The 25592-nt window shown below is 47.8% G+C and overlaps 2 protein-coding genes across 2 annotated transcripts in view; both read right to left on the bottom strand.

Moving 5' to 3' along the window:
• The window catches only part of LOC147689202 (uncharacterized), a 36838-nt gene extending 18340 nt beyond the window's left edge, over nt 1–18498 (bottom strand). The window contains exon 1 of the mRNA XM_086940027.1: nt 18290–18498. The gene's annotated coding sequence lies outside the window, so the exon portion shown is untranslated. The remainder of the gene's footprint in view (nt 1–18289) is intronic.
• LOC147689203 (uncharacterized) lies at nt 11181–16593 on the bottom strand. The gene is made up of 6 exons (XM_086940026.1): nt 16540–16593; nt 13683–13782; nt 13475–13573; nt 13193–13333; nt 11896–12988; nt 11181–11835 (listed from the first exon to the last, which is right to left on the bottom strand). Exons 1-6 carry the CDS (start codon nt 16591–16593, stop codon nt 11181–11183), a joined length of 2142 nt encoding a protein of 713 aa, XP_086796152.1.
• Nucleotides 18499–25592: the final 7094 nt, after the last annotated feature.

The following is a 25592-nucleotide window of genomic DNA, read 5'->3' as shown; positions in this document are numbered from 1 at the left end:
GTGTCTATCCGGATCATACAGAGACCGTGTAATCCGGTACATATGTAGTATGCTAGACCCGTACAAGATGCATAAGCTGTTAAGGGTGGTGCACGGCCTGAGCGCTGAAAATAGTTTTGTCCATCCGAACATGCTGAAGATCATGATAGCGACAGTCAAGGAGATACGCTATGCCAACGACCCCTACGCAAAACTAAGAAGCATGCCAGGCACAGGTGTGTGCTGTGACAAAAAGATGGCACAGAGACTTATAGAAAGGCGCTTGTGTAATCTGTATCTAAAAAATAGAAAAGTGGTATCCATGGCACCACAAAGGCTATTTTATAATAGATAAATCCTGATGTATTGTGACCATATAGCGTGTATTTAAAGTAAAGTAGTAGAATGTTACACCCTAAAACCGTATATGTGTTAAACCGTACTTGCTATGTATACTGTGAAAAGATATGAAATCCCTTTTGTTTGTGATTTGGTAATACTCATTATTTTTAATAAAATGTTCTTACACAAAACAAGCGTCTTTCATTTCCTGTACTGTAATGATCGCTAACATGTCGGAGGGCCTGTTAAGAAAACTGTATTATGATACAAGAGGAGTTGGCAGCTTTGGAAGCGGCGCAGCTCTATATAGAAGGGCTAGGTCTGAAAAGGAGGCGGTAAGCAGAGAAGCGGTGAAGACGTGGTTATCAGGAGAGGAGGCGTATTCACTACATAAGCCAGCCAGAAGACGTTTTAAGAGGCGCCCCACAATCGTTAATGCGTGTATAGATTATCAATGGCAAGCGGACATAATCAGCCTTCAAGATATAGCAAAACATAACGACGGAGCATGTTATATATTAACAGTCATAGATGTGTTGTCCAAGTACGCGTATGCAGAGGCGCTGCGTGATAAAAGTGGAGCTAGCGTCACAGCCGCTTTTAAAGCCATCTTCGCTAAGGGTCGTATTCCTCAAAAACTACAAACAGACGCAGGAAAAGAATTCTTAAACAAGTCATTTCAGAAATTATTAAAGCAACACAATGTTCAACATTTTGTAACACACACAGAGGTAAAAGCAGCGGTTGTAGAAAGGTTTAACAGAACTTTAAAGTCTAAGATGTGGCGGTATTTTACGGCCAACAATACATACAGATACGTGGATGTTCTACAGGCTTTTTTAGCTGTATATAATGTCAGTTATCATAGAACCATCAAAATGGCCCCTGAAGAGGTAACACCGGATAATTCGTTAAATGTTTGGAGAAATGTGTATGGGCCTAACTTCGGGACCATGGTGAAGAAGTCTGTATTTAAAAAGGGTGATCACGTAAGGATTTCTAAACTGAAAGGAGTCTTCACGAAGGGTTACCAGCAGACCTTTAGTGATGAAATATTTATAGTGGAAAGTGTGGAGCTTAAGGAAGGGCTGTATATTTACAGGTTAAAGGACTACGATGGGGAAACGGTGTCGGGGTCCTTTTACAAGGAAGAGTTACAAAAGGTGCCCGATGATCCGAACAGGGTGTATAGGGTTGAAAAGGTTCTGAAAAGGAAAGGTACAGGGGCTAAGAGCCAGGCATATGTCAAATGGCGCGGTTGGCCTGAGAAATTTAACAGTTGGGTATTGGCCAGCTCCCTGAAGGGTGTGTGAACTAAAAGCCGCTGCGACGATGGAGACTTCACCCTTTTATATAACCTTACCATCCAACGCTTCTAAGGACATGTTCCCCAACAATCAGATTTCTAATTACACCGTCAAACTGGCTAAGGCTGTGGACCTGAAGGGGGACTGGGAGGTTGCCCTAACAGAAATACAATACCCTAGAACATGGAATACATTTACCGCTGCCGAAACCAAGTTTCACATCAAGAGGGAACAGGACCCCATGGGCATACACACATCCTTCCCACCAGGCTACTACCCGCACGTTTCAAGCATTATCGAAGCCATCAACAAATCCATAGCCAGTATAGAACCACATCCGAATATTCATCTGGTGTTAGATAATGTGAGAAGGAAGGTGTTTCTTAAATCCATAAATCGAAACACTCTATTTAACTGCTCAGGTAAATTAAGAAGGATTTTAGGGACAGTACAACATGTGAAAAGCCCCGTGGAACAAGATCACACGTGCCCCGATATTAATGGGGGGTTCTACACGCTCTACGTGTACAGCGATATTGTGGAGTCTCAGAGGATAGGTGATAGTTACTCGCCGTTGTTAAGGTGGGTGCATGTACAGGGTGATAATAATACCATGGTCAACATACAATTTAACAAACCTGACTACGTCGCAGTTTCTAAAAACCATTTTGACACTATTTCAATTATGATCTATGATGATCAGTCTGAGCCGGTGGCCTTTAAATACGGGAAAGTTATTGTCAAGCTTCATTTAAGGCCTAGACACGACAGAGGGTATTAAGCAGCCATCATGGTGGTTATGAAAACGTACGGAGATCCGTCTATGTACAGAGACTATTACAGAAGTCAAGCCGGTTATGGAGGACCACCGTACTTTCAAGGTTCACCTGTTATGTACGGGGCTGGATTAGGAGGATTCTTTAGGAGTCTGTTTAGAAGAGCTATGCCTTTCCTGAGAAGAGGCTATGAAATTGCAAAACCTCATGTGAAGGCGGCTGCCACGAACATTGCCCAGGAGGTAGTGGGGTCTGTTACATCGGCGGTTGCAGAACGCATGAACAAGCAACCTCAAGAAGGAGCCGGTTTGATGTATAAACCACGTGCGAGTGTCAAAAGGAAACGGCGTGTTTCCAGACGCAGGGGCCCCCCAGCCCCCTATAAAAAAAGGAGGACAGCTTCAAAACGCCCTCAGAAAAGAAGAGCTCCAAGACGGAAGAGAGCTGCGAAGAAGCGAACCGGCTCTAAAGTAAATATTTTTTAAAGCCTTGTAAACACAGCCATGGCCTTCGTACATTGTGGATCTGGAGAGTGCGCCAAATCAGAGTTGGACTTGTTCAGTCTAAAACCCACGCAGACCAGCATCGAAAACAGCTTCTTCATGGAGGTGTCACCTTTAGCAGCATTGACACCGCTGGCACCTATAGAGTTTTATGTGTCAGGGGCCACGGATATGTATTTGGATCTCAACAACACCCTGCTGCATCTTATGTGTAAAATCGTAAAAGCGGATGGGTCCGACATTGACGATGACGCTAAAGTGGCACCAATCGCTTACCCTCTAGCTACCATGTTTAATCAAGTGGACATCACCCTGGGCGACCGACTCATCACCCAGAACGATAACATGTACGCCTACAGAGCCTACATTGAGAGCATTCTAAATTACAGTAGCGACGCCCTTGACACACAACTTTCAGCTGGTCTCTTTCACAGGAATACACACGGACATTTTGAAATCACAGCTCTGGATGGTGATAACAAGGGCTTTATAAAAAGAGCGGGGCATGCTGCATCCAGCCGTACCTTTGACCTCCTGGGGCGCATACATTCGGACCTCTTCTTCCAAGATAAACTGCTCATCAACGGAATTGATCTTAAAGTCAAGCTCAATCGTAACAAGGACTCATTCTGCCTCATCAACGGGGATGCAGAACAGTACAAGTTGAACATACTGTCTGCGAGCCTGTTTGTAAAGAGAGTGAAAGTGTCCCCGAGCGTCAGGTTAGCACACGCCGAAGCTTTGCAAATATCCAACGCCAAGTATGCTGTGGAAAGAGTAGCTCTGAAGGTATTCAGCATCCCTGCAGGTACCCGCTTAACACAACAGCAGAATTTATTTCTGGGACAACTACCAAAGCTCATCATCATAGGGTTTGTGGACAACACAGCTTTTAGTGGCACCTATGCCTCAAACCCCTTCAATTTTAAACACTACAACATCAACTACGCGGCGCTGGTCCATGAGGGCAATGTGATTCCTGCAAAACCCTACACCCCCAGTTTTGCAGCCGGTCATTACATCAGGGAATATCAAGGACTGGTTTCGATAACAGGAAAGCATCAAAGGGACTGCGGTGTAGCGGTGTCAAGAGAAGGCTATGGCCGTGGATACACGCTGTTCGCATTTGACCTGACACCTGACATGGAAGATGGTGATCACTACAACCTGGTCAAAAATGGGAATCTAAAAGCTGAAATACGATTCGCAGATCCACTGGTGGCTAATGTGAACATGGTCGTATTCTCTGTATTCGACAGCATCATTCAGATCAACCACGCAAGGCAGATTTTGTTTGACTATCTTTAAAAACATTTGTGAAATGGATACTGTGCAGATACGTGACTTCTTAAGCAGACATAAATACGCTAGGAAATACTTTTTGGGTGTTTTCCCTAGCGACGGTTTACCAGCCGAAATAGGGGCAGAAAGACCATGCACCCTAGTCTTTAACACAGACCCGCATGACCAGGCTGGGACACATTGGGCAGCAATGTTTATAGATGTTGACAAGGTTACGGTGTTTGACAGTACCGCAGAGTTCCCTGAGCACAGACTCTATACACCCCCTATATTCAAGTTTGTGAAAAAAGCTGCAGCTGTGGTGGAGTATAACAAACTAAGGGTTCAGGATTCCATGGCCATCACATGCGGGGAACACTGTATTTATTTTATCAGTAAAATGTCACAGGGTCTTTCGTTTAGAAATTTCTTAAATCTATATCCGGGGGATCTTGTTAACAATGATATTATAGTTGCGAAATATGTAAAAGAAAACACCAGGGTATCGGTCAGACCTGTGAAAACAGAATATGTACCTTGTCAAAACTGTAAGGGTTTATAACAGTTGTATGTTTAATGTTGAACGTATAAAATAAAAGACATTATATTTTTTAAAAACATGTATTCAGACTTGTTATTTCAATATACATGCACCATAAAATGTTTTTTTTTTTAAAGATGACTGAGACGGTTTGTAAAGTTATAACAAGGTGTTTATTACAAATATTTAGTTGACAAAACTTTATTGCAGAAACATAGGAATAAAAATCACACACAATTAATCATAAATCCATGCGAAGGGTGATTTAGGAGCTGTCTTTTTTTTTCGAGCTGGCACCGACGGTGCAGGAGTAGCCCATTTAGGGGATAGCCTTCGGACTTCAGAACCTGTAGGCGATGGCAGTAGGGGACTCTTCAAATTGTCTAGCAGTCTGCGGTGTTCATTATTACCAACGATCGTGGAGGGTATATTGAGTTCAGCAGCGGCCTGCAGAAACTGCTCCCAGCCTCGCGGTGCATTTTGAGGTGTCAGGATTTTGGGGTGTGTGAGACCTTTCACTAGATCGTACATATGCGACCCTGCAACAGGTTGGCCCTTGTAGAGAAACTCACCTAGCTCATTCCAAGAGACTAGGTCTTTAGAAGCGGCTAGTTTACTCATCAACATCTGCGCAGCCCCTCTGTGCCTTTGACCTATATTTTTTAGGAGGTCTCCAACAAAGGTATCTGAGGCTGTCGCATCATCGGGAGGCGGTTGTAGGGGCTGAGGGTCGGGGGCCTGAGCAGATGGTTGTTCAGAGTCTGGGGTATATAGAGTCAACTTGTTCTTTTCGGTATTCCACTGGGTGTAGTAATTTAAGAATTTTTTGAGAGTGTTGTTGTAAAGGTTAGCCTTGTCGTAGGGGTTTAGATCAGTCCTGCTCAAAATGTCTTTAATTTCAGCATCCAAGCGTAAAGTCTCATTTCTACGGATATCCCATGCGTTGTCCGTGGTGGCCCCCAGCTGCTCCATTTGCTGCCTAGGAACCAGATACATTTTTGTGGCATGCTCCATCACTGACCCGTAAGAAGGCTTGTAATTACAGGTATAGCTATCCCCAGCAAGTTACCTATAAAACCTCCAGACTGTTTCACCAGTTTCTTCTTTGTTATGAGTGAGGCCCTTTTATTACTGAGCTTCTTGATGAGCCCCTTCTTCTTCTTCAGAACCTGTAACTGACGCTTTGATATAGGGACGTTGCCTTTTAGGGTGTTTAGGGCTATTTCTGAAATGGCAGCCACTAAATCGTCAGAAGCGGTGCCCAGGATGGCCTTTCGGTGTTGGGGGCTGGCTGTAACAAGCATTTTCAGGAGAGCTAAATTGTGGCGTAGGTGTGTAGACATGGTCACCACTGAGCGTTATAAGGGCTGGTCTGTAAATGGTTCTAAAAGACATCACCGCTGCTTTTTATAGGGCCTGGTCTTGGGCTTTGGGGTGTAAACTACAGGTAGCTCTGGTGGAAAAATATCAGCCCTTAGTCTATAGTCTTCTAGAGTTTCATTTTTTAAGTCTACCAACAGGTACCCGTGGGGTTTTGCTGTAGCGTCGTTAAAGGCCTCCATGAAGAAGTGTGTGTTTCCAGGGTACATCTGTTTAGCTATGACAGCTATTTGCTGTTTGTCACGGGGGTTTTTAAATAAAACAAGGTATGAAGCGTTGAGAGCTATAGACCTACTGTTCTTGCCTTTGTAAAACAAATTCTGCACAATGTAGCAGATGCTTAGATTGCGATGATGTGAATATTGAGTAAAAGCTCTCTCTAACTCTGGATGATCACCACCTTCACGCATCAGATCATCAACAATTATCATATTTACAAGGGTTGGTGGTAGTAGCTCATCATCGTTGAGGTTATCCGGTATGCCCTCTATAAATTTGATATGGGGGAACCGACGGCCCAAGTCTGTATAAAGAGGCTGCCAGCATGAATAAAGCCATACAATGTTGTTAGGGATTTGTGATAAAGCAGAGGCGGCATTTTCTAAGAGCTTTTTTATAAAATAGCTTTTACCACAGTTTGAGGGTCCTGCTAGCACGCAGGAGAACGGATGCTGCAACCTGGTGTCCATACTGTGGCGGCTGTCTCTCTAATGGACCTAATAACCATAAGGCAGTGTTTTATAGTCGGTGGTTAGGACCCTTTTATCAAAAACAACTCGCAATGTTTTATGTAGAGGCTGGGTTGTGATTTCCCACTTCTTTTTAGATCTGACTATGCAGGGCTGGTTCACAACTATGGTTTTAGCATTCTCAGAATCGTCTGCTGTAGCGTATTCGTGTACCAGATTCTTCAGACTATCAAAATTGATTTTTACAGTGTTGCTGACATTTAAGGTTATCCCTTTGACCTTCATACACACCTTGTTCTTGTTGGTCCGGTAACTGTATGTCTTAGGCCCTGAGGTTGTATATTCTTTTATATACTCATCCTTATCTAGCTCACTGGTTAGATTACCCAGATAATCTCCTAGAGGAGGGTCTTCATCCCCCGGTTTGCTCAGAAAAATCACAGAATCTGTATCGTGATACAAGCAGCGATCCTGGAGCTTATCCATAACCCCGTAAAGCTCTAGACGAGCGTGGGCTGTCGTGAAGCAGGCTATGAAAATGTTTATGTTGTTACTCGATGTGGGGTACTCTTGGGCGTATTTCCAACACAAAGCTGCGGTATCGTCATCGATAAACTCGCAGCTGGACACCTCGTAGCGGGGGCAAACAGGTACTTGAACAGTTCATCAGGGTCTGATATTAAAGTGGTATTTGAAAGGTTTGTGCGCTGTGCAAATTTTCCCCATAAGGAGTTGAGACAGAGTTTGGCTAACTGTCGGCGTGCAGGATTGACCTCTATCAGATGGGGGCGTAAACGGATACCCTCGTGAGCGTAGTAGTCATCGATGTATTTCTGTTTTGCATCCTGACTAGTACACCATTCAGGATACCCTGAGGCCTCCTGTTTGTCTCTGAGAAACAAATTAATGTAGGGGGCAAAGAGTTGTGTTGTAGTGCTCTTAAAATGCCACACTTCGTGTACTCTACCGATCCTGTACCCTTTCTCTAAGGCAGCTTGTACCTCGATGCTACACCAGGTCCCTGTGAGCATCCTTTGTTCATCGGTGTGTCTGCAGCCATCAATCTCTTTAAGCATCGCACATGTTCGACATAGGGGGAACATCAGCTTGCCATCGACTCTGCATGGTAACACTGGGAAGTAAAGCTGCTTAGGAGGATAGATTTCACATTTGATAAGCCCAAAGTATTCGGATAGGGGCTTGAAATCTCTATAGATGATGGTGGGGTGACCCGTTGGGTACAACTTCATCTTGTTCACAAAAGGGTACAGACTGGTGAAATCATAGTAGTGTATTTTCTCACCCTCACCAACGACCTTGTACAGTTGTATGGCATTTGTACGCCCCCCAAATAAGGCATCACGGGGCTCCAATGGTGTGGGTAAATGGTGAGTCTTAAGAAAAGAGCAGAGGTCTGTGTCGGTTTTTAACATGTCTAACCACTCGTGCTCCCAAAGAACTCTCATAGCAAAGCCCTGGTTTTCAACATACTGGGCCTTTGTCAGAGTACGCCTGTATAAGTGTTCAAATTTGGCACCCAGCATTTTGTTATACTCGTGGGGTTTGTAACACTTGGGGCAGCCGTGGTAAAAACAGCCGTTGAATTCAAAGGCTGTCGGCACACCCTTAATTACAGAGTACCCGTCCAGGTAATAGGGGCCCAGGCGGTATTCACCACCCTGTAAGGCATGTTGAATTTGTATGTTTTCCTTCTCAGAGACGTGCATGAGCCACTGGATAGAGGGGGTTGAATAACGTTTCTGTTTACCGTTATAGAGGTCTGGCGGTACTAGAGCGATAGTTTCAGGCATTAAAAACATGTGTTTGTAGATGGACATACACATGGATGCCAGAGTGACGTTTTGAAATGGGTCTATGTATTCGACCGCTTGCTGTATTCCAGGGGTTTTGGGTGTCAAGGCCTTGACTTTTTTAGGCAAGGTCTTAGGTTTCAAGTCCTTGACTTCTTTAGTCATAGACACCACAACATCTCTGAAGAGGTTACAAGCCTGCCGAAGGATCATTACATCAGCCTGACAATAAGCTTTCAACTCTGTTTGAAAGTGAAACTCCTTTTCACGGTTTTCAGAGTACCACTGTAGAAAGCTCACTTTCTCATCAGGCATCATGTATTCAACCCCATAGCTGTCAGGAGGCGGCATGGGTCCCACATAATTTTGGTTAGCCCAGGTGTTAAAAAAGTGTGGGAAATAACCTTTACACCCTGGGAACCCAAAGGCCTTTGGCAGCTTGCTCAATTTCATGGGTAGGAAATTCAGGGTGTCTATGAAGCGTATTTTTAAAGAGCATACTGTCATCAGCATCAGTTTAGACCCCTGGGTTATGAGCTCCACTTGTATCTTTTCACGAATCATGTCTCGTAGAATAAAGAAGGAGTCATAGGCTTTCGAGTTGTGGGCGAGCATGGTATATCCTTGGAATTTGGCTTGAATGAAAGTGCTCAGGAAATCACCAACGCACGTTCGTCCCTCAAACTCCCAACTGTCGTCGGAAGTTAGATGGTGTGCGTAAATGTAGTTAGGCTGGTGTACCCCTGTCTCTTGTGTGCACTCTATATCAAACACTATATAGTCTTCGGTCTTGGTCTGAGGTGGACCTTTAACCATATAACACTGATGGTTGGTGCCGGCCTCGTAAGACACATGGCAACGGGGGCATATCATACCTTTGCACTTGTGATCCGTTGCAACATACCGCCCACACTCGCTGCAGTCCTTTTTAGGGACACATTTGAAAGATTTCTCGTGTATGCTCAAGCAGTTTTGCGAGCGACAAAACAGCCTACACGTGCTGCACCTCACCTTCAGGGTAGCGTCTTCTATACAGCCAACCCTCTGACACATCTTACAACACATTTCACACTGGTGGTGTGTTTTATTGTTGTATATATGGTCGCAGTGGGCGCACACATACTTGGCCCCCAGAAAACCTTTTAGGTTCAAGATGCCGTAAAAATGATTTTCCATGTGGAGGACATATACGGTCTTGTTTCTCACAGGTTCCCCGGTTGTAAAGTACTTCCAGGAACCGCTGTGATAGAGAACTTTCACCGTCACGGCGAAATAGTTCTCAAAAAGACCTATATCGCCAAAGCCGACCATTCGGTCAGGAGGTATTTTAAGATCCTCATGGGCTTCAGCAGCTCTAGACATGATGACAGCGTCAGGGGTCTTGCGAGCCATCAGCAGACCCACGATGCTGGCCGCCAGACATGTATTGGCAGTGGCGTTGGTAAAATTGAGCAGCCACATCTGTTTCTTACCAATTATTTTACTGTATAGTACGCTCTTTAAGGGTCTGGAAACACCCCCCTCACGCCCCCGTACAATGAGGGCTATGACTCTAAAAGTGCCATAGGCGACTAGTTCCGCCTTACTCTGTAAAAGCCTTTGGAGGTTTTCTAAAAATTGCACAGCGTCAAAAACATCTCGGGTCTTACGCCTGGTGAACAACGGCGTGTCAAAACCCTGCCCCTGGAAGCGGAGTTGGAAAAAGTCATTAGGCCCCACATCGTGTAACAACCTTTCTATGAGCTCCTGCACAGCCTGATGTATAGCCAGAACACCATGAGTGGTTGATGTTATTTGGTGTAGGTTAACAAATCTAAACTCCTCATAGTGTTCTACGGCCCTAAACCTCTCTACATTGCGAGTGTAACTTCTAACACTCTCTAAAAACAAGGGCTCTGGGCCCTCATCAGTAGGAGTGTGATTTGTGGAGGTGTTCTCTGTTGTGTCATTTTGGGAGGTCATGGTGGGACCTGTCTCAGGGGTTCTTGTAAGCCTGCGGGTAGCGCAGATTCTCGCCTTCTTCAGCTTATTTATTAAAAGCCGGCGTTGCTTTGTACTATTAAGCCACTTTTGTTTTTTTTTACGGGCCCAGGCTTTTCGAGATACCAAGCCCCAGCCTATCTGAACAGGTAGGTCGCAGTCGTTGGTTGTCTTGTTCATGGAGGCCTCCGCTACAGTTCCACCCCAAGGTCCTTCTGAATGTTGGGGTGCTTGGAGTTTTAAAGCCAGCCCCCCGACCCCCTTCAAATGACCGACCCTAGGTATGTTAGACCCTGCCCCTATGTATTGTCGGCGGTGAAGTGTTGGATTATATGCTTCAGGCGTTGATCTTGAAGCTGTGGTACCATGCTTGAAGGGTTCTAGGGAAACAGGTGTATCTTGTTTGAAGGGGTCTATGGAAACAGGGGTGTCTTGTTTGAGGGCTTGTGGGGCCCCCGATGGTCGTTGCCTGAGTAGTTTTAAGAACCGTACAGCCTTTGTCACTAATCTCTGGACCTTACGGTTATATTTTGGGGTCCTCTTAGGAGTAACAAGGGCTGTGGGGGTCTTTAGGGGCTGGTACTGACATAGTCATGAGTGTGTACCGTGTATATCGGCCACAGCCGCCTGACACATCTGTATGATCTCTTTTTTACACACCCCAACCCGTGCCACGACCAGATGTTGGGCCTCCCTCTTGTTCCTGAGATTGGAAAACCCCATATCCATTCTTATGATTGCACGGTTCGCCTGTCGCTTTAATTTGCGAACAGCCATCTGGATCTCTTTTACATGTGTCTTCAATGCCTCTTCAGTGTTTACAGACCCATCTTGTTCCTGCTTAGGGGGGCACACCTTGCGAGGTCTTATAAATGGTGACAACGCCTCAGGCACATCTATACTGCCACCAGCTGTGGCGGTACTGGACACAGGTCTGTACACGGGCATGTCCCAGGGGATGGACATGGCCCTGTACACAGGGATGGCAACGGTACTGGCCTCAGGGTTGGACACTGTACTGTACAAAGGGTTGGCAGCGGTGCTGGTCTCAGGGTTGGCCACTGTACTGTACAAGGGGTTGGCAGCGGTGTTGGCCTCAGGGTTGGACACTGTACTGTACATGGGGTTGGTAGCGGTGTTGGCCTCAGGGTTGGACACGGGACTGTACACGGGGTTGGCAGAGGGGCTGGCCCCGGGACTGGACACGGGACTGTACACGGGATTGGCAGCGGGGATGGCCACGGGACTGGCCACTGGACTGGACACGGGACTGTACATGGGATTGTCAGCTGGACTGTCCAAGGGCCTGTACGCGGGGCTGGCATCGGGGCTGGACACGGGGCTGTACATGTGGATGACCGTGGGACTGGTAGGGTCGTATGCTCCTGGAGGGGTCCTCGGGGACAAAGGGTCTGAGGATTGTGAGGAGTTGTCATTGTAATCCTGGGGCCTAGCTGAAATGTATGTGTTAGGGTGTGGTGCATGGTTACCTATGTTCTGTAAGCCATCTGTGTTCAAAGACCTCTGGTACACCGCTTCTGGGGTTCTACCAATGTTGTATACCATCCCCCTCAACTCCTCAAGAGCGTGGCTATTCATGCTAGAAGGACTTTCTAGGGGTTGCGCATTACCACCTGTTGATACCCTAGGCTGGGCCTGAACACTTACAACAGGCTTTGGGGTTTGCTCAGGGGCGTGCACCTCTACATGCACAGTTATTTTATTAGCCACTGTCTGGGGTTTCAGGACGCTTGGTGGATCCTGGCTTGTATTAGGGTTGCTGAGGGACTCTGGTAACGGGAACTTAGGGACCCCCGGTTTTAGCTTCAGATGTTTTCTTGAGAGGCGCGATGTTTTAGGGGTTTGTGGCGGCGCCGCCTCTTCTACAACCACCGGTACAACTACCACCTCCTTGGGGCTCAAGGTTGTATAGGCCTCATTCAAGGGCTTAGCATCCTTTTTTATAGATAAATCTAAGGGGTTAGCTTGGGGCTCAGGGGTGCTAGGGCTTTTCTTCTCAGGGCTTAAGAGCTTTGCAAGGCCCTCGTGGAGCACCGCCGTTGTCTTCTTTTGGTTTAAGGGCTTTGTTTGGGTGTCTGTGAACACCTTACAGACCTTCACCCTTTTTAAAGGGCTGGGGAGGTTCTCTGAGTCCCCCTGATTCTTCTTAAGGGAGGCAGGGCTTGTAAGCATACCGCCAGTGTTGGCCCCTCCCCTGTGCAGAATAGATTGTTGTAGATGGTTGTTGAGCGTGTTGCTTGGTGTGTAGTACGTGGATAGTTTTTCCTGGCGTACACGCCTACTCACGACTTTTGCGCCGCTTCTGTTGTTCTGGATGGATGTTATGTCCGTTAAGGGCGGCACCGACCTCTCTTCAGCAGCATGTTTCTGAGCCGCTTCTAAAATATAAACAGAAAAAAAAAAAAAATATATATATATATATATATTAGAGTAAGCATAAAAACAACACGTACAATCAACACCATCCTAAGTTCTACACAGGCACCTTTTTTATATAGGCCTTCCTACAACCAGCTGTACCCTTCTGGTTGAGAGTCTGTAACGCCTCTAGTACTTCTCACACCCTTTTATAAAAAACACACCTGAAAGAGGTCTTTTTGCAGCTCTTTTCTTTGACAGAGGTCCCACTTTAGAAGTTGAAGCTTTCCTCTTCAAAGGAATTTCTTTTGAACATTGCGCCGCCTCATGGACCTCAGCACCGTCCTGGCATAACATAGGGACACCTGTAAAGAAAAAAATAATACCCAACATTAGTCATCTTTCTGAGGATTACCTCTATAGACCCTCAGGGTCAGGACGCTGTCCTACTCCGCCAACTCCCTAACGCCTTAGACAGTTTAAATAACAACGGCATTTTTAATTACCTGTAGGAACTGTAGTGTTTTGCACATTGTTCATAGCGTCTTGAGCCTCGAGGAACAACATAAGATCGTCATAAGCTTCTTGTAGGTCGGTGTTATTAGCTGTAAAAGCATACAGACATGAGACCCACATTAGAAAAGAAAAAAAGAGAACTTGTGCGTTGATGGTGTACAAAACTACGTAGAACTACACAACTCTAAATATATATACCTGGCTGCGGGGCTGACAAGTGACCATCGCTGCTAGTTATTACAGCTGTGTCCACCGCAGGGGGTACATTGGTGACGGTTGCATTTGCAGGGTCTTGCATCTGTATTAAATATTAAATAAAAGACCAGGATTTAAAGCACCTTTCATAAATAAAAGTATCACAACTTCAATCAATTCATGTATACATTTTAAAAAACTATTAAGAGGGGTGCAACAACAGACATTTTTTTTTAAAAAAGCGTTGTATGTGCTGCGCTAAAACATATGTTAAAAACAACCTGCGCCATATCCTTTGCTTATGGGGTAAATCACTTTAGGTACACATAGTCCTTCTGACCTACAAAAACTGCCCCTAGGTTCATGGTACTCTTTGGTAACATGTACATGCCCCTTTTCTCTTGTAACACTGTGGTTGCGCCCTCTCACTTTTTTGTGTGCTTTTGATAGTTGTGCCAGTGCCACAATTGCCTACATAACGCTTATTCTTGTGCTTGAGTGTCTACCCTATATTGCAGGATTATACCTCTAATTGTACTTTGTTTTCTCTTGTAACCTACACACTTGTCACTTTATTTATTACTCATGTAGCTTAACGCTTGCTTTTGTAACCGTCATACATGTCACTTTTTTCCTCCTGTAATACCCCACTTGCTAACACATGTATTTTGTTTGCACACAATTGAAATTTTTTGGCCATGTAACTTAAAGCCTGCTCTTGTAATTTGCGCTATATTGGCAGTTTTTTTTGTTTGGCATCTTTTATGTAACACCTGTAATTCTTAGTCCTTATCTTTTGCAACTGGTGCTTATGTAAAGCGCTCTGACACTTAAGGGTGAAATTCGCGCTACATTTACATTTTTTTCTGTTTTGGCATCTTTTATGTAATACCTGTAATCCTAAATCCCTATGTTTTGCAACTGGTTCTTATGTACAGCGCTGTAACACTATCGTGTTCGCGCTTTCTCTCAATAAAATGTTTAAAAAAAAAAAAAAAAAAAAAACCACACACACTGGGCCTGCAGGGGCTTGAACCGCCCCTACAGTGATGCACTGCTGACATCACTGAAGGGGCGGACCATGCCCCTGCAGGCCCGGTGAAGCGTCCGCCCTCCCTGCTACAGCTGCTCTGTTGGATCCACGTGGGGACCGTGGGAAAATGCCCTCCCAGGACCCTCACAGCCACCCAAGGACATCGGAGCCCTACACCCCCGCACCCTCGAGCCGCTCCTTGTGAAAGCGGACTCGAGGGGCATTTACAAAAAAAGCGGGACAACTCGGCACTCGGGCTCCGGCGCCCCTGGAGAGACACCCGGAGCCCGCCCTCAGAGCCCCCCGAGCAGCGCCAGCCTCAAGCGGGCTCAGGGGGATTAATTTTAAAAACGATGGATCGAGGCAGCATTCGGGGGCATTTACAAAAAAAAAAAAGCGGGACAACTCGGCACTCGGGCTCCGGCGCCCCTGGAGAGACACCCGGAGCCCGCCCTCAGAGCCCCCCGAGCAGCGCCAGCCTCAAGCGGGCTCAGGGGGATTAATTTTAAAAACGATGGATCGAGGCAGCATTCGGGGGCATTTACAAAAAAAAAAAGCGGGACAACTCGGCACTCGGGCTCCGGCGCCCCTGGAGAGACACCCGGAGCCCGCCCTCAGAGCCCCCCGAGCAGCGCCAGCCTCAAGCGGGCTCAGGGGGGTTAATTTTAAAAAACGATGGATCGAGGCAGCATTCGGGGGCATTTACAAAAAAAAAGCGGGACAACTCGGCACTCGGGCTCCGGCGCCCCTGCAGAGACACCCGGAGCCCGCCCTCAGAGCCCCCCGAGCAGCGCCAGCCTCAAGCGGGCTCAGGGGGATTAATTTTAAACACAAAAAAAAAGCGGCAATCGGGGCACTGAGCCCCCAGGGACACCCTGACCCTAACCCTCGACAGCGCCCCGGAGAAGCGGACTCGGGGCGATTTTTAAACAAAAAAAAAGCGGCAAGCGGGGCCCCAGAGCCCTGAAGACCCCTCACAGACCTCCCGTGGCACCCCCCGAGCAGCATCAGCCTCAAGAGGGCTCATGGGGGCTTATTTTTATTTTAAAAAGCGGCACAAGGGCACCGGAGCCCCCCCCCCCCCCCCCCCCCCAGGGACGCCCAGAGACCTCCCCACCCAGAACCCCAGTGCATCTCCAGAGGATTTTTTAAAACGATGCACTCCAGGACCCTGAACATCCTGGACCCCTCCAGCTCACCCCTTACAGGCTCTCCTACACAGATACAGCCCCACACTTCTGATCCTCGAAAAGCCCCCAAAACAGCAACTTGGTGAGTACAATAATGCATTTTATTTATTTTTATATGTATACCATGTATTTTATTTAAAGAACCTCTGGCACCCCTGAAACAGTAGTAGCCTCTAACATTTTATTGATATTAAATGTACAGCAGCCTGGTAAAAATGTTTCTATTCTCTGTAAAATATACGCTTCCCCTCTACATGTACCCTCCTAAGGCCTATAACATTATGACCCCTTAAATACAAACCCTGCAAACTCTAACTTATGCCACCACCCTTATTAACATTAAATACACACACACACACACACACACACACACACACACACACACACACACACAGCTTTAAACTCAATGCATCAGCAAAGCCTTTATTCACTTTAAGCACATTTACATTACAATTCACATCTTGTAAAAAAAAAACTTCTTTGTCACCATTATTCACATTAAACACAGCACATAGACTTAAAGAGTAACAGTTTACAAGCCACACTACATAGTACTATTTTTTTAAAAGTACAACTTTTTTATTTTTTTTAAACTACATGTACACCCTAATACAACATTGCACCATCCATTATTTACCTTCTTTACATGTTGGCAGGCTGCGTCAATCTGGGAGAAGTTGCTCTGGTCCATTCTCGCCTTAGGATCCAAGGGTTGGCTCTGTGCCTTCAAAACAATCCAGGCCAGTCACTCCCCAAGGTTTTGTAGGGCTTGATGGTGTAGAAATCCACAAAGGTTTTTGACTTGGTTGCTGGTGCAGGAGTCCTCCAGGTACAGCAGAACAATCCACGCCAGTCACTCCTCAAAGGGGGGGTTTTTGAATGGGTGTTTGGCAGTGTTCCTTGAGGGGCCTTTTATACCTGTCCAAGCATGCTAATTAGAAGCCCCCCCCACACCCTTTATGACTTTAGGGGGTTAGAACAATGCCCTGATGGCCTTTGGTTGGGATCCTTTTTTTCTATCCTTGTTACTCAAACTCAAGGCCTATCCTGGGAAGAGTGGGGTTAGACAATGGGGGCCGGCGCAAAACTCTTCACACCTACGTGACACATTCTCCTGGGAAGTAGGGAGCCTGGGAACAGGATCTACCTTGGGACTCACATATTAAATTTCCTGCCAGCCATGTCAAGTTGGAACTAACCTGTCAAATTTGGGACCAGGGGCTTTGTGATGTGTGGGCCTATCCTGGGAAGAGTGGGGTTCGACAATGGGGGCCGGCGCAAAACTCTTCACACCTACGTGACACATTCTCCTGGGAAGTAGGGAGCCCGGGAACAGGATCTACCTTGGGACTCACATGAATTTCCTGCCAGCCATGTCAAGTTGGAACTAACCTGTCAAATTTGGGACCAGTGGCTTTGTGATGTGTGAGCCTATCCTGGGAAGAGTGGGGTTAGACAATGGGAAGCTTTGCTCTACAGGCCATCTCTCTTTTTTTCTTATCTCAAATCTCAGGGCTGGCTGGGGTTTATTATTTTATAAGGGGTTTGTAGTAACTTATTTTTTAGAGAGAATTACTATTGGTAGGTTTCTGAGGCCCCTTTGCCACTTTGACACCTACATGACACATTCTTCTTCCCAGGCCCTGGGCTGGGGAACTCAGGACTGCCCCATCAGCTGTTCAAACAGCTGATGGGGCATTCTTCTTCCCAGGCCCTGGGCTGGGAATGCAGGACTGCCCCCACCAGCTGTTCAAACATCAGCTGGCTGCAAACCCCAGTTCTAAAAAAATGCACAGACATTTCCAGCCTACAACCATGTAGTTTTTTTCTATGCACTTTTAACATATACACAATTACCTCATGTTTTGCAGCAGAGCAAAGCTGTCAAATTTAAGACTAGAAGTTTAAGACCAGACTGCTTAAGGTCAGGGGCTGATCAAACCCTGGTCTTAAACAGTCCTGGTTTTAAACTGTCAAAAATAAGGCCAGAAGTTTAAAACCAGACATGTCAAAAGCTGTCAAAATTGCGACCAGCAGTTTGCGACCAGCGCTGTCACTTTTGCGACCAGGATTTTTTGATGGAAGGTATCCCTTCTTACTACTCAGGTATGTCTTTCACAAGAAACTCACTGTGGTGACCTCACGAGTGGGGGAAGTGATGCCCAGGTATGTCTTTCACAAGAGGCTCATGTAGTGACCTCACGAGTGTGGGAAGTGGTGCCCAGGTATGTCTTTCACAAGAAGCTCACTGTGGTGACCTCACGAGTGGGGGAAGTGATGCCCAGGTATGTCTTTCACACGCAGCTCACTCAAATAAGATCACTGTGGGTGTTTCTCCTTTCAATTCTGAGCTCCTGATTTTATCACAAATATGCATTCATTTTTACAGTAAAAAATGTCACCCCTTTCTTCGGGTTCCTGTGAGGTGAGATCTCCGAAGCAGAGGGGCGCAGACGGGAAGAGGGGGGTCTCTCTGGGAATTCCCCATAACTTTCAGCTCCGGTTGGGAAGTTCCATCTCTTCTGATGGCGGAGGGGTGTTGAAGTAGCCCGGGACTGACATCTCGGCCCCGCAGGGGACCTCTACTCAAGGCCTTTGTTTCGGGACAGAAAAGACGCCGTCCATTAGCATAACACCTCTTCATTTAATTATTTGAAAAGCGCGGACACGTCACTGCTGACGTCAGTGCGCTTACATATCTGGTAAGGTCAGTTTCGTTTTGCCCTTTAGTGTTTCTAGGACCGGGAAGATCAAGTGGTTTGCCTAGAATCACAGGGTGGTGAATAGACGCTGGGATCCAAACCTAGTTCACCATTCTCAAAGTCGACAGCTGGGGCGGTGTTAGGCCACATCTTCTCAGTACTTCAGGAGCAGACCAGTATTACACAAATCAAACTCTAACATGGGTTACAGGTGGAAAGTGTTTCACTTTTTACACAGACTGCAGTGCTGAGCCGTGTGTCATGCGTGTCCTGTATACATGACATGTGTGTAGTTAGTTTGTCATTGCCACAATCAGAGCCAGGGCTGCGGTGGTCACAGTGAATACATAGCTAATGTCTTAGATCTGCGCTTTCTTCTAAAAACGACTTGGGCCCCTCACCATTTGCTGAGTCAGAGCGTATGTACTGTCACATGTTTGCAGAAAGAGGAAAAAACTAAATTTGCAGTTTTTCACCTATGAGTCCTGTCCATCTTCAAAGCCCTGACGTCATTCTCAGTGTCTCTGAAACCTGTATCCAGAAGTCTCACGCGGAGACTGTAAATGTCCAACCAAGGCATTCTGGGCCTCATTTACAATATTTTGCTGTAGGGCAGCGCTGCAAGCCTTCCTGCTGCACTGCCCTAAGGCAAAAGAAAAGGGCAGGAATGCACCCTGTCCATCAGCTACGGTGCATTCCTGTCCTCTTTCCCTATGCTTGAGCTTAATTGGCTGCCACGAGCCAACACAGGCACCCTTGCACCAACCATGGTCACAGGCACCCTTGCACCAACCATGGTCACAGGCGCCCTTGCACCAACCATGGTCACAGGCGCCCTTGCACCAACCATGGTCACAAGCACCCTTGCACCAACCATGGTCACAGGCACCCTTGCACCAACCATGGTCACAGGCACCCTTGCACCAACCATGGTCACAGGCGCCCTTGCACCAACCATGGTCACAGGCACCCTTGCACCAACCATGGTCACAGGCACCCTTGCACCAACCATGGTCACATGCGCCCTTGCACCAACCATGGTCACAGGCACCCTTGCACCAACCATGGTCACAGGCACCCTTGCACCAACCATGGTCACAGGCACCCTTGCACCAACCATGGTCACAGGCGCCCTTGCATCAACCATGGTCACAGGCGCCCTTGCACCAACCATGGTCACAGGCACCCTTGCACCAAACATGGTCACAGGCACCCCTGCACCAACCATGGTCACAGGCGCCCTTGCACCAACCATGGTCACAGGCGCCCTTGCACCAACCATGGTCACAGGCGTCCTTGCACCAACCATGGTCACAGGCACCCTTGCACCAAACATGGTCACAGGCACCCTTGCACCAAACATGGTCAAAGGCACCCTTGCACCAACCATGGTCACAGGCGCCCTTGCACCAACCATGATCACAGGCACCCTTGCACCAACCATGGTCACAGGCGCCTTTGCACCAACCATGGTCACAGGCACCCTTGCACCAACCATGGTCACAGGCACCCTTGCACCAAACATGGTCACAGGTGCCCTTGCACCAACCATGGTCACAGACGCCCTTGCACCAACCATCTTCACAAGCACCCTTGCACCAACCATGGCCACAGGCGCCCTTGCACCAACCATGGTCACAGGCACCCTTGCACCAACCATGGTCACAGGCGCCCTTGCACCAACCATGGTCACAGGCGCCCTTGCACCAACCATGGTCACAGGCGCCCTTGCACCAACCATGGTCAAAGGCGCCCTTGCACCTACCATGGTCACAGGCACCCTTGCACCAACCATGGTCACAGGCGCCCTTGCACCAACCATGGTCACAGGCATCCTTGCACCAAACATGGTCACAGGTGCCCTTGCACCAACCATGGTCACAGGCGCCCTTGCACCAACCATCTTCACAAGCACCCTTGCACCAACCATGGTCACAGGCGCCCTTGCACCAACCATGGTCACAGGCACCCTTGCACCAACCATGGTCACAGGCGCCCTTGCACCAACCATGGTCACAGGCGCCCTTGCACCAACCATGGTCACAGGCGCCCTTGCACCAAACATGGTCAAAGGCGCCCTTGCACCAACCATGGTCACAGGCACCCTTGCACCAACCATGGTCACAGGCGCCCTTGCACCAACCATGGTCACAGGCATCCTTGCACCAACCATGGTCACAGGCGCCCTTGCACCAACCATGGTCACAGGCGCCCTTGCACCAACCAAGGTCACAGGCACCCTTGCCCCAACCAAGGTCGCAGGCGCCCTTGCACCAACCATGGTCACAGGCACCCTTGCACCAACCATGGTCACAGGCGCCCCTGCACCAACCATGGTCACAGGGATCCTTGCACCAACCATGGTCACAGGCGCCCTTGCACCAACCATGGTCACAGGCGCCCTTGCACCAACCATGGACACAGGCGCCCTTGCACCAACCATGGTCACAGGCGCCCTTGCACCAACCATGGTCACAGGCGCCCTTGCACCAACCATGGTCACAGGCGCCCTTGCACCAACCATGGTCACAGGCACCCTTGCACCAACCATGGTCACAGGCACCCTTGCACCAACCATGGTCACAGGCACCCTTGCACCAACCATGGTCACAGGCACCCTTGCACCAACCATGGTCACAGGCATCCTTGCACCAACCATGGTCACAGGCACCCTTGCACCAACCATGGTCACAGGCGCCCTTGCACCAACCATGGTCACAGGCACCCTTGCACCAACCATGGTCACAGGCACCCTTGCATCAACCATGGTCACAGGCACACTTGCACCAAACATGGTCACAGGCACTCTTGCACCAAACATGGTGCAAGGGTGTCTGCGTTTTGCAGTTTATTTTTTTGAAAAAGTATTGGCAGCTAGGGAACTCAGTCACTGCCCCACCTAAGGTAATCACATATGTAAGACTGCATAGACATTGCCGAACTTAAATGTCCAGCTACCAGAGGGTCATACATGAAGCATTTAGAAACACAAAAAATGGGAGGCATTTAAATCAATATACCATGTTTGGCAAGGCAGTCCGACCTTCTGCATTCATGTCCACGCGCAGGATAAAGAAATATATTAAATATATAGCATGATCCCGACCCGAAGGTATTGGAGTGCTTACATGAGCACCAGTTGCATTACACAAGGACATATTCATTTTTTTTGCAGGCTCGGGGAGAATCAGTGATTTGCCCCGAATCACGGGATGCTGAGCCGATGACGAGACTCCAACCTAGTTAGCAGATCTGGCCATTAGGCCACATCCTCTTCGTTGTGGTAATGATTGTTTTTGTGCAGGAACGAACACCTTCCTGCACTAAAACAATCAATGGAGGCAATTTCCTGCTTCTACGTGTTCTGCTGAAAGCAGCACACATAGAAAGAGGAAAAAAACAAGGAGACATAAAGTTACTTATTTCTCTTCGTTGTGCCTCCCCTACGTAGCATTTTGGCGCTTTCCCAGGTTTACAGAACATTATAAATCTGGGAATGTGCCATATGGCATGGGTGTTATATGGCAACGTAATGCCCATGCCACGCCTCTCGATCACAGTGTGAGGCAACGCTGCAACTTTTCTTATTTTGTTGAATTTTATGTAGCTCAAACTAGACCCAAAGGTATCAGAGTGCTTTACATGAGCCCCAGTTGCGTTACAAATGGACACATTCATTTTTTTAGGCAGGGGGAGATTACATGATTTGCCCAGAATCACAGGATGTTGAGTGTCCCTGTCGAGACTCGAGCACGGTTCTCCGTCTTCGAGGTCGACCACCCTGGCCGCTAGGCCACATCCTCTCCCTTGTGCTGCGTTGCCTCACACCACATCTACTAGGCCTTGAAAATCCACGCAGGATGGCTTTACATGGCCTTGTAGGTATGGCACTGCAATGTGCCCCCCCAGAGAGTCAATAAAAGTGACATTCCAGTGACACAGGGAATTGTAATTGAGGCCCTCTATTGTGAGAAAGGTGTTATGTTATGTTAATAGAACTTGTAAAGCGCGCAGCTGCCCTAGGGTGTCCTGGCGCTGGGTCCTCGTTACCTGGGGAAAACTGAGCTGATTATTCAGAGAAAAAACAGGTTTTGAAACCCTTCCGAAAGGAGCTAAGATCTGGGGCATTTCTGAGGTGGAACGGAAGCTTGTTCCATGCTTTGGAGGCGCAGTGAAAGAAACTTCGGCCTCCCCAGTTAGTTTTCTTAAACATAGGAGTTCGAACAAGTTTAGACCCGGAAGAACGCAGGGTTCTGTTGGGGACATGCCAATTGAGCCTATGTTTAAGAAACTCCGGGTCAATCTCATTCACTGCCTTAAAGACCACACAAAGGGCCTTAAACCGTGATCTAAATGGGATTGGAAGCCAATGTAATTTCCTCAGCTCTCCTCTAACCAAGGCAAACCTAGCAGTGTCCGACAGAAGTTTGTTCAGTGTTTTCCTGGCAGCACCTTGTCCGAGGCGGTGGAATTGACCTTTTCTCCCTCTGTTTGAGCCAGCACCTAGCGTCGCGTCGCCTGGGAAGCTGTTTTGTAACTATTTCAAAAGCGGACTGGAAACTTTGCTATTGAAACCTGCAGGGCTGCGAGTAGGCGGAGGCGCAGGACTACATGTCCCAGGAGCGCCCGCCCACATTGAAGCCACCTGGGCAGCTCTCCCTGCAGTCTCCTCCCTCACTGGTCCGTTCTTAAGGCAGCAGTACTGGGCTACTAGTGGGATACTTTGTTCAGTGTTTTCCTGGCAGCACCTTGTCCGAGGCGGCGGAATTGACCTTTTCTCCCTCTGTTAGAGCCAGCACCTAGCGTCGCGTCGCCTGGGAAGCTGTTTTGTAACTATTTCAAAAGCGGACTGGAAACTTTGCTATTGAAACCTGCAGGGCTGCGAGTAGGCGGAGGCGCAGGACTACCTGTCCCAGGAGCGCCCGCCCGCCCGCCCACATTGAAGCCACCTGGGCAGCTCTCCCTGCAGGCTCCTCCCTCACTGGTCCGTTCTTAAGGCAGCAGTACTGGGCTACTAGTGGGATACTTTGTTCAGTGTTTTCCTGGCAGCACCTTGTCCGAGGCGGCGGAATTTACCTTTTCTCCCTCTGTTTGAGCCAGCACCTAGCGTCGCGTCGCCTGGGAAGCTGTTTTGTAACTATTTCAAAAGCGGACTGGAAACTTTGCTATTGAAACCTGCAGGGCTGCGAGTAGGCGGAGGCGCAGGACTACCTGTCCCAGGAGCGCCCGCCCGCCCGCCCACATTGAAGCCACCTGGGCAGCTCTCCCTGCAGGCTCCTCCCTCACTGGTCCGTTCTTAAGGCAGCAGTACTGGGCTACTAGTGGGATACTTTGTTCAGTGTTTTCCTGGCAGCACCTTGTCCGAGGCGGCGGAATTTACCTTTTCTCCCTCTGTTTGAGCCAGCACCTAGCGTCGCGTCACCTGGGAAGCTGTTTTGTAACTATTTCAAAAGCGGACTGGAAACTTTGCTATTGAAACCTGCAGGGCTGCGAGTAGGCGGAGGCGCAGGACTACCTGTCCCAGGAGCGCCTGCCCGCCCACATTGAAGCCACCTGGGCAGCTCTCCCTGCAGGCTCCTCCCTCTCCTTCCTCTTTCGGCCATATAAAATTAACAGCTGAGCCCCGCAGCGCGGGAGCGACCGGGAGAAGCCCGGGACAAGGGCGGGGCCGTCTGTGGCCGTCCGAGGCCGAAGAGGTCGGGTTGGGTCCACTGCCCTAACATCTTAGCCAGCCAAACAAGTAGGATATTGCTTACTACCTATTATGTACTACTGTGTACCCTGGGAGTACTTATAGACATTTATAGTGGTGCATACTGATTTATAAGTAACATTGTCCAATTGCTGAAACAGTACAAACTGCATTATGACTACGAGAGGCAGCAGAAGTAAGACTGCTGCGGGAGCAGCTTCAATTTTAGGGCCGATAGACAGCTTTATAACTAGAACAAGTGACGCTATCGATCTTAGCATTTCATTACTGCAGCAAAGAGTATCACATGACTTGAGCATTGCCAAACGCTTTTCTTTAGGAAGTATTACATTTGCTACTACCCCAGGTAATTCCAGCACAACCCACTCAGCTATCACTCATGACACCCAAAACGACCCTTGCATACTAACAAATGAGGTCGATCTATCAGTATCAGATTCTTCCACCAATTGTGACTTAAGTACTGATTTAGAAAGATCCCCAGCCCTCAAAGTGGCCTTATCACCTGAAGTTGTGGATGACACTCAAGAGAATGAAGCCACTCATATACAAGGGGGCGCAATTCCTAAACTAACTAAGCAACTGACATTAGCGGTCCCTCGGGCCTCAACGAAGCGCCAACGTGTGAGGCAGCAGAAGAGTAAAAAGACATCTAATGAAATACTCCAACCCTTTGGGACTTCAGACACAAACATAAGGGAAGAACATAGCGACAAGCATGAAAATACTATAGGCAGCGATCAGTTGATTGAGCGAATTGGGAATCTCTTAAGTATATATCTGTCACCACTCGAAACTAGACTTGCCCGACTGGAAAAACAAATTGAAGAATTAATATCCCTAAACATAAAAACAGCACCTACTGCCCCTCAAAATATCTCTGCAGTTCGAAACCCTAAATCAAATACTAGCAAAACAATTATTCCTCAACCAAAACCTATTCCTACACCAGCAACTATGCAAAAACAGAAGACTCCGAGCAATAATCCAACCGCTGTAAATAAACCTTTATCGTCTAACAGTTCACCTCTTACCTTCAATACGAACATTCAATCAGTCACTAGTCAGACAGGGAACTCCCACGTAGCACACCAACAAGGATCACAGGCTCCCATCCAATCTAATTATATGGCTGCAAGGACCCAGCAGTCGAAAATACCGTACGAACAACCATACAGGTCAATACAGATCCCTACACGCATCACCCTCACCCCTGAATGTGGAGCCTATGTACTTGTATTGGTAAACGTACCGACCCTCAAACAAGAGCAGAGT

The sequence above is a fragment of the Lissotriton vulgaris genome, chromosome 10 (assembly GCF_964263255.1).
Source record: "Lissotriton vulgaris chromosome 10, aLisVul1.2, whole genome shotgun sequence".
In the NCBI taxonomy this organism is placed as follows: Eukaryota; Metazoa; Chordata; class Amphibia; order Caudata; family Salamandridae; genus Lissotriton; species Lissotriton vulgaris.
This window is presented reverse-complemented; position numbering and strand designations above follow the sequence as displayed.

What these genes read in the sequence shown, in the direction of transcription:
- LOC147689203 (XM_086940026.1), bottom strand. Translation starts at nt 16,593, where the DNA reads ATGGACCAGAGCAACTTCTCCCAGATTGACGCAGCCTGCCAACATGTA. An exon ending in CTTGTCAGCCCCGCAGCCAG is followed by an intron (nt 13,574 to 13,682) that starts GTATATATATTT and finishes ATGCTTTTACAG; the next exon opens with CTAATAACACCGACCTACAA. An exon ending in AAACACTACAGTTCCTACAG is followed by an intron (nt 13,334 to 13,474) that starts GTAATTAAAAAT and finishes TTTTCTTTACAG; the next exon opens with GTGTCCCTATGTTATGCCAG.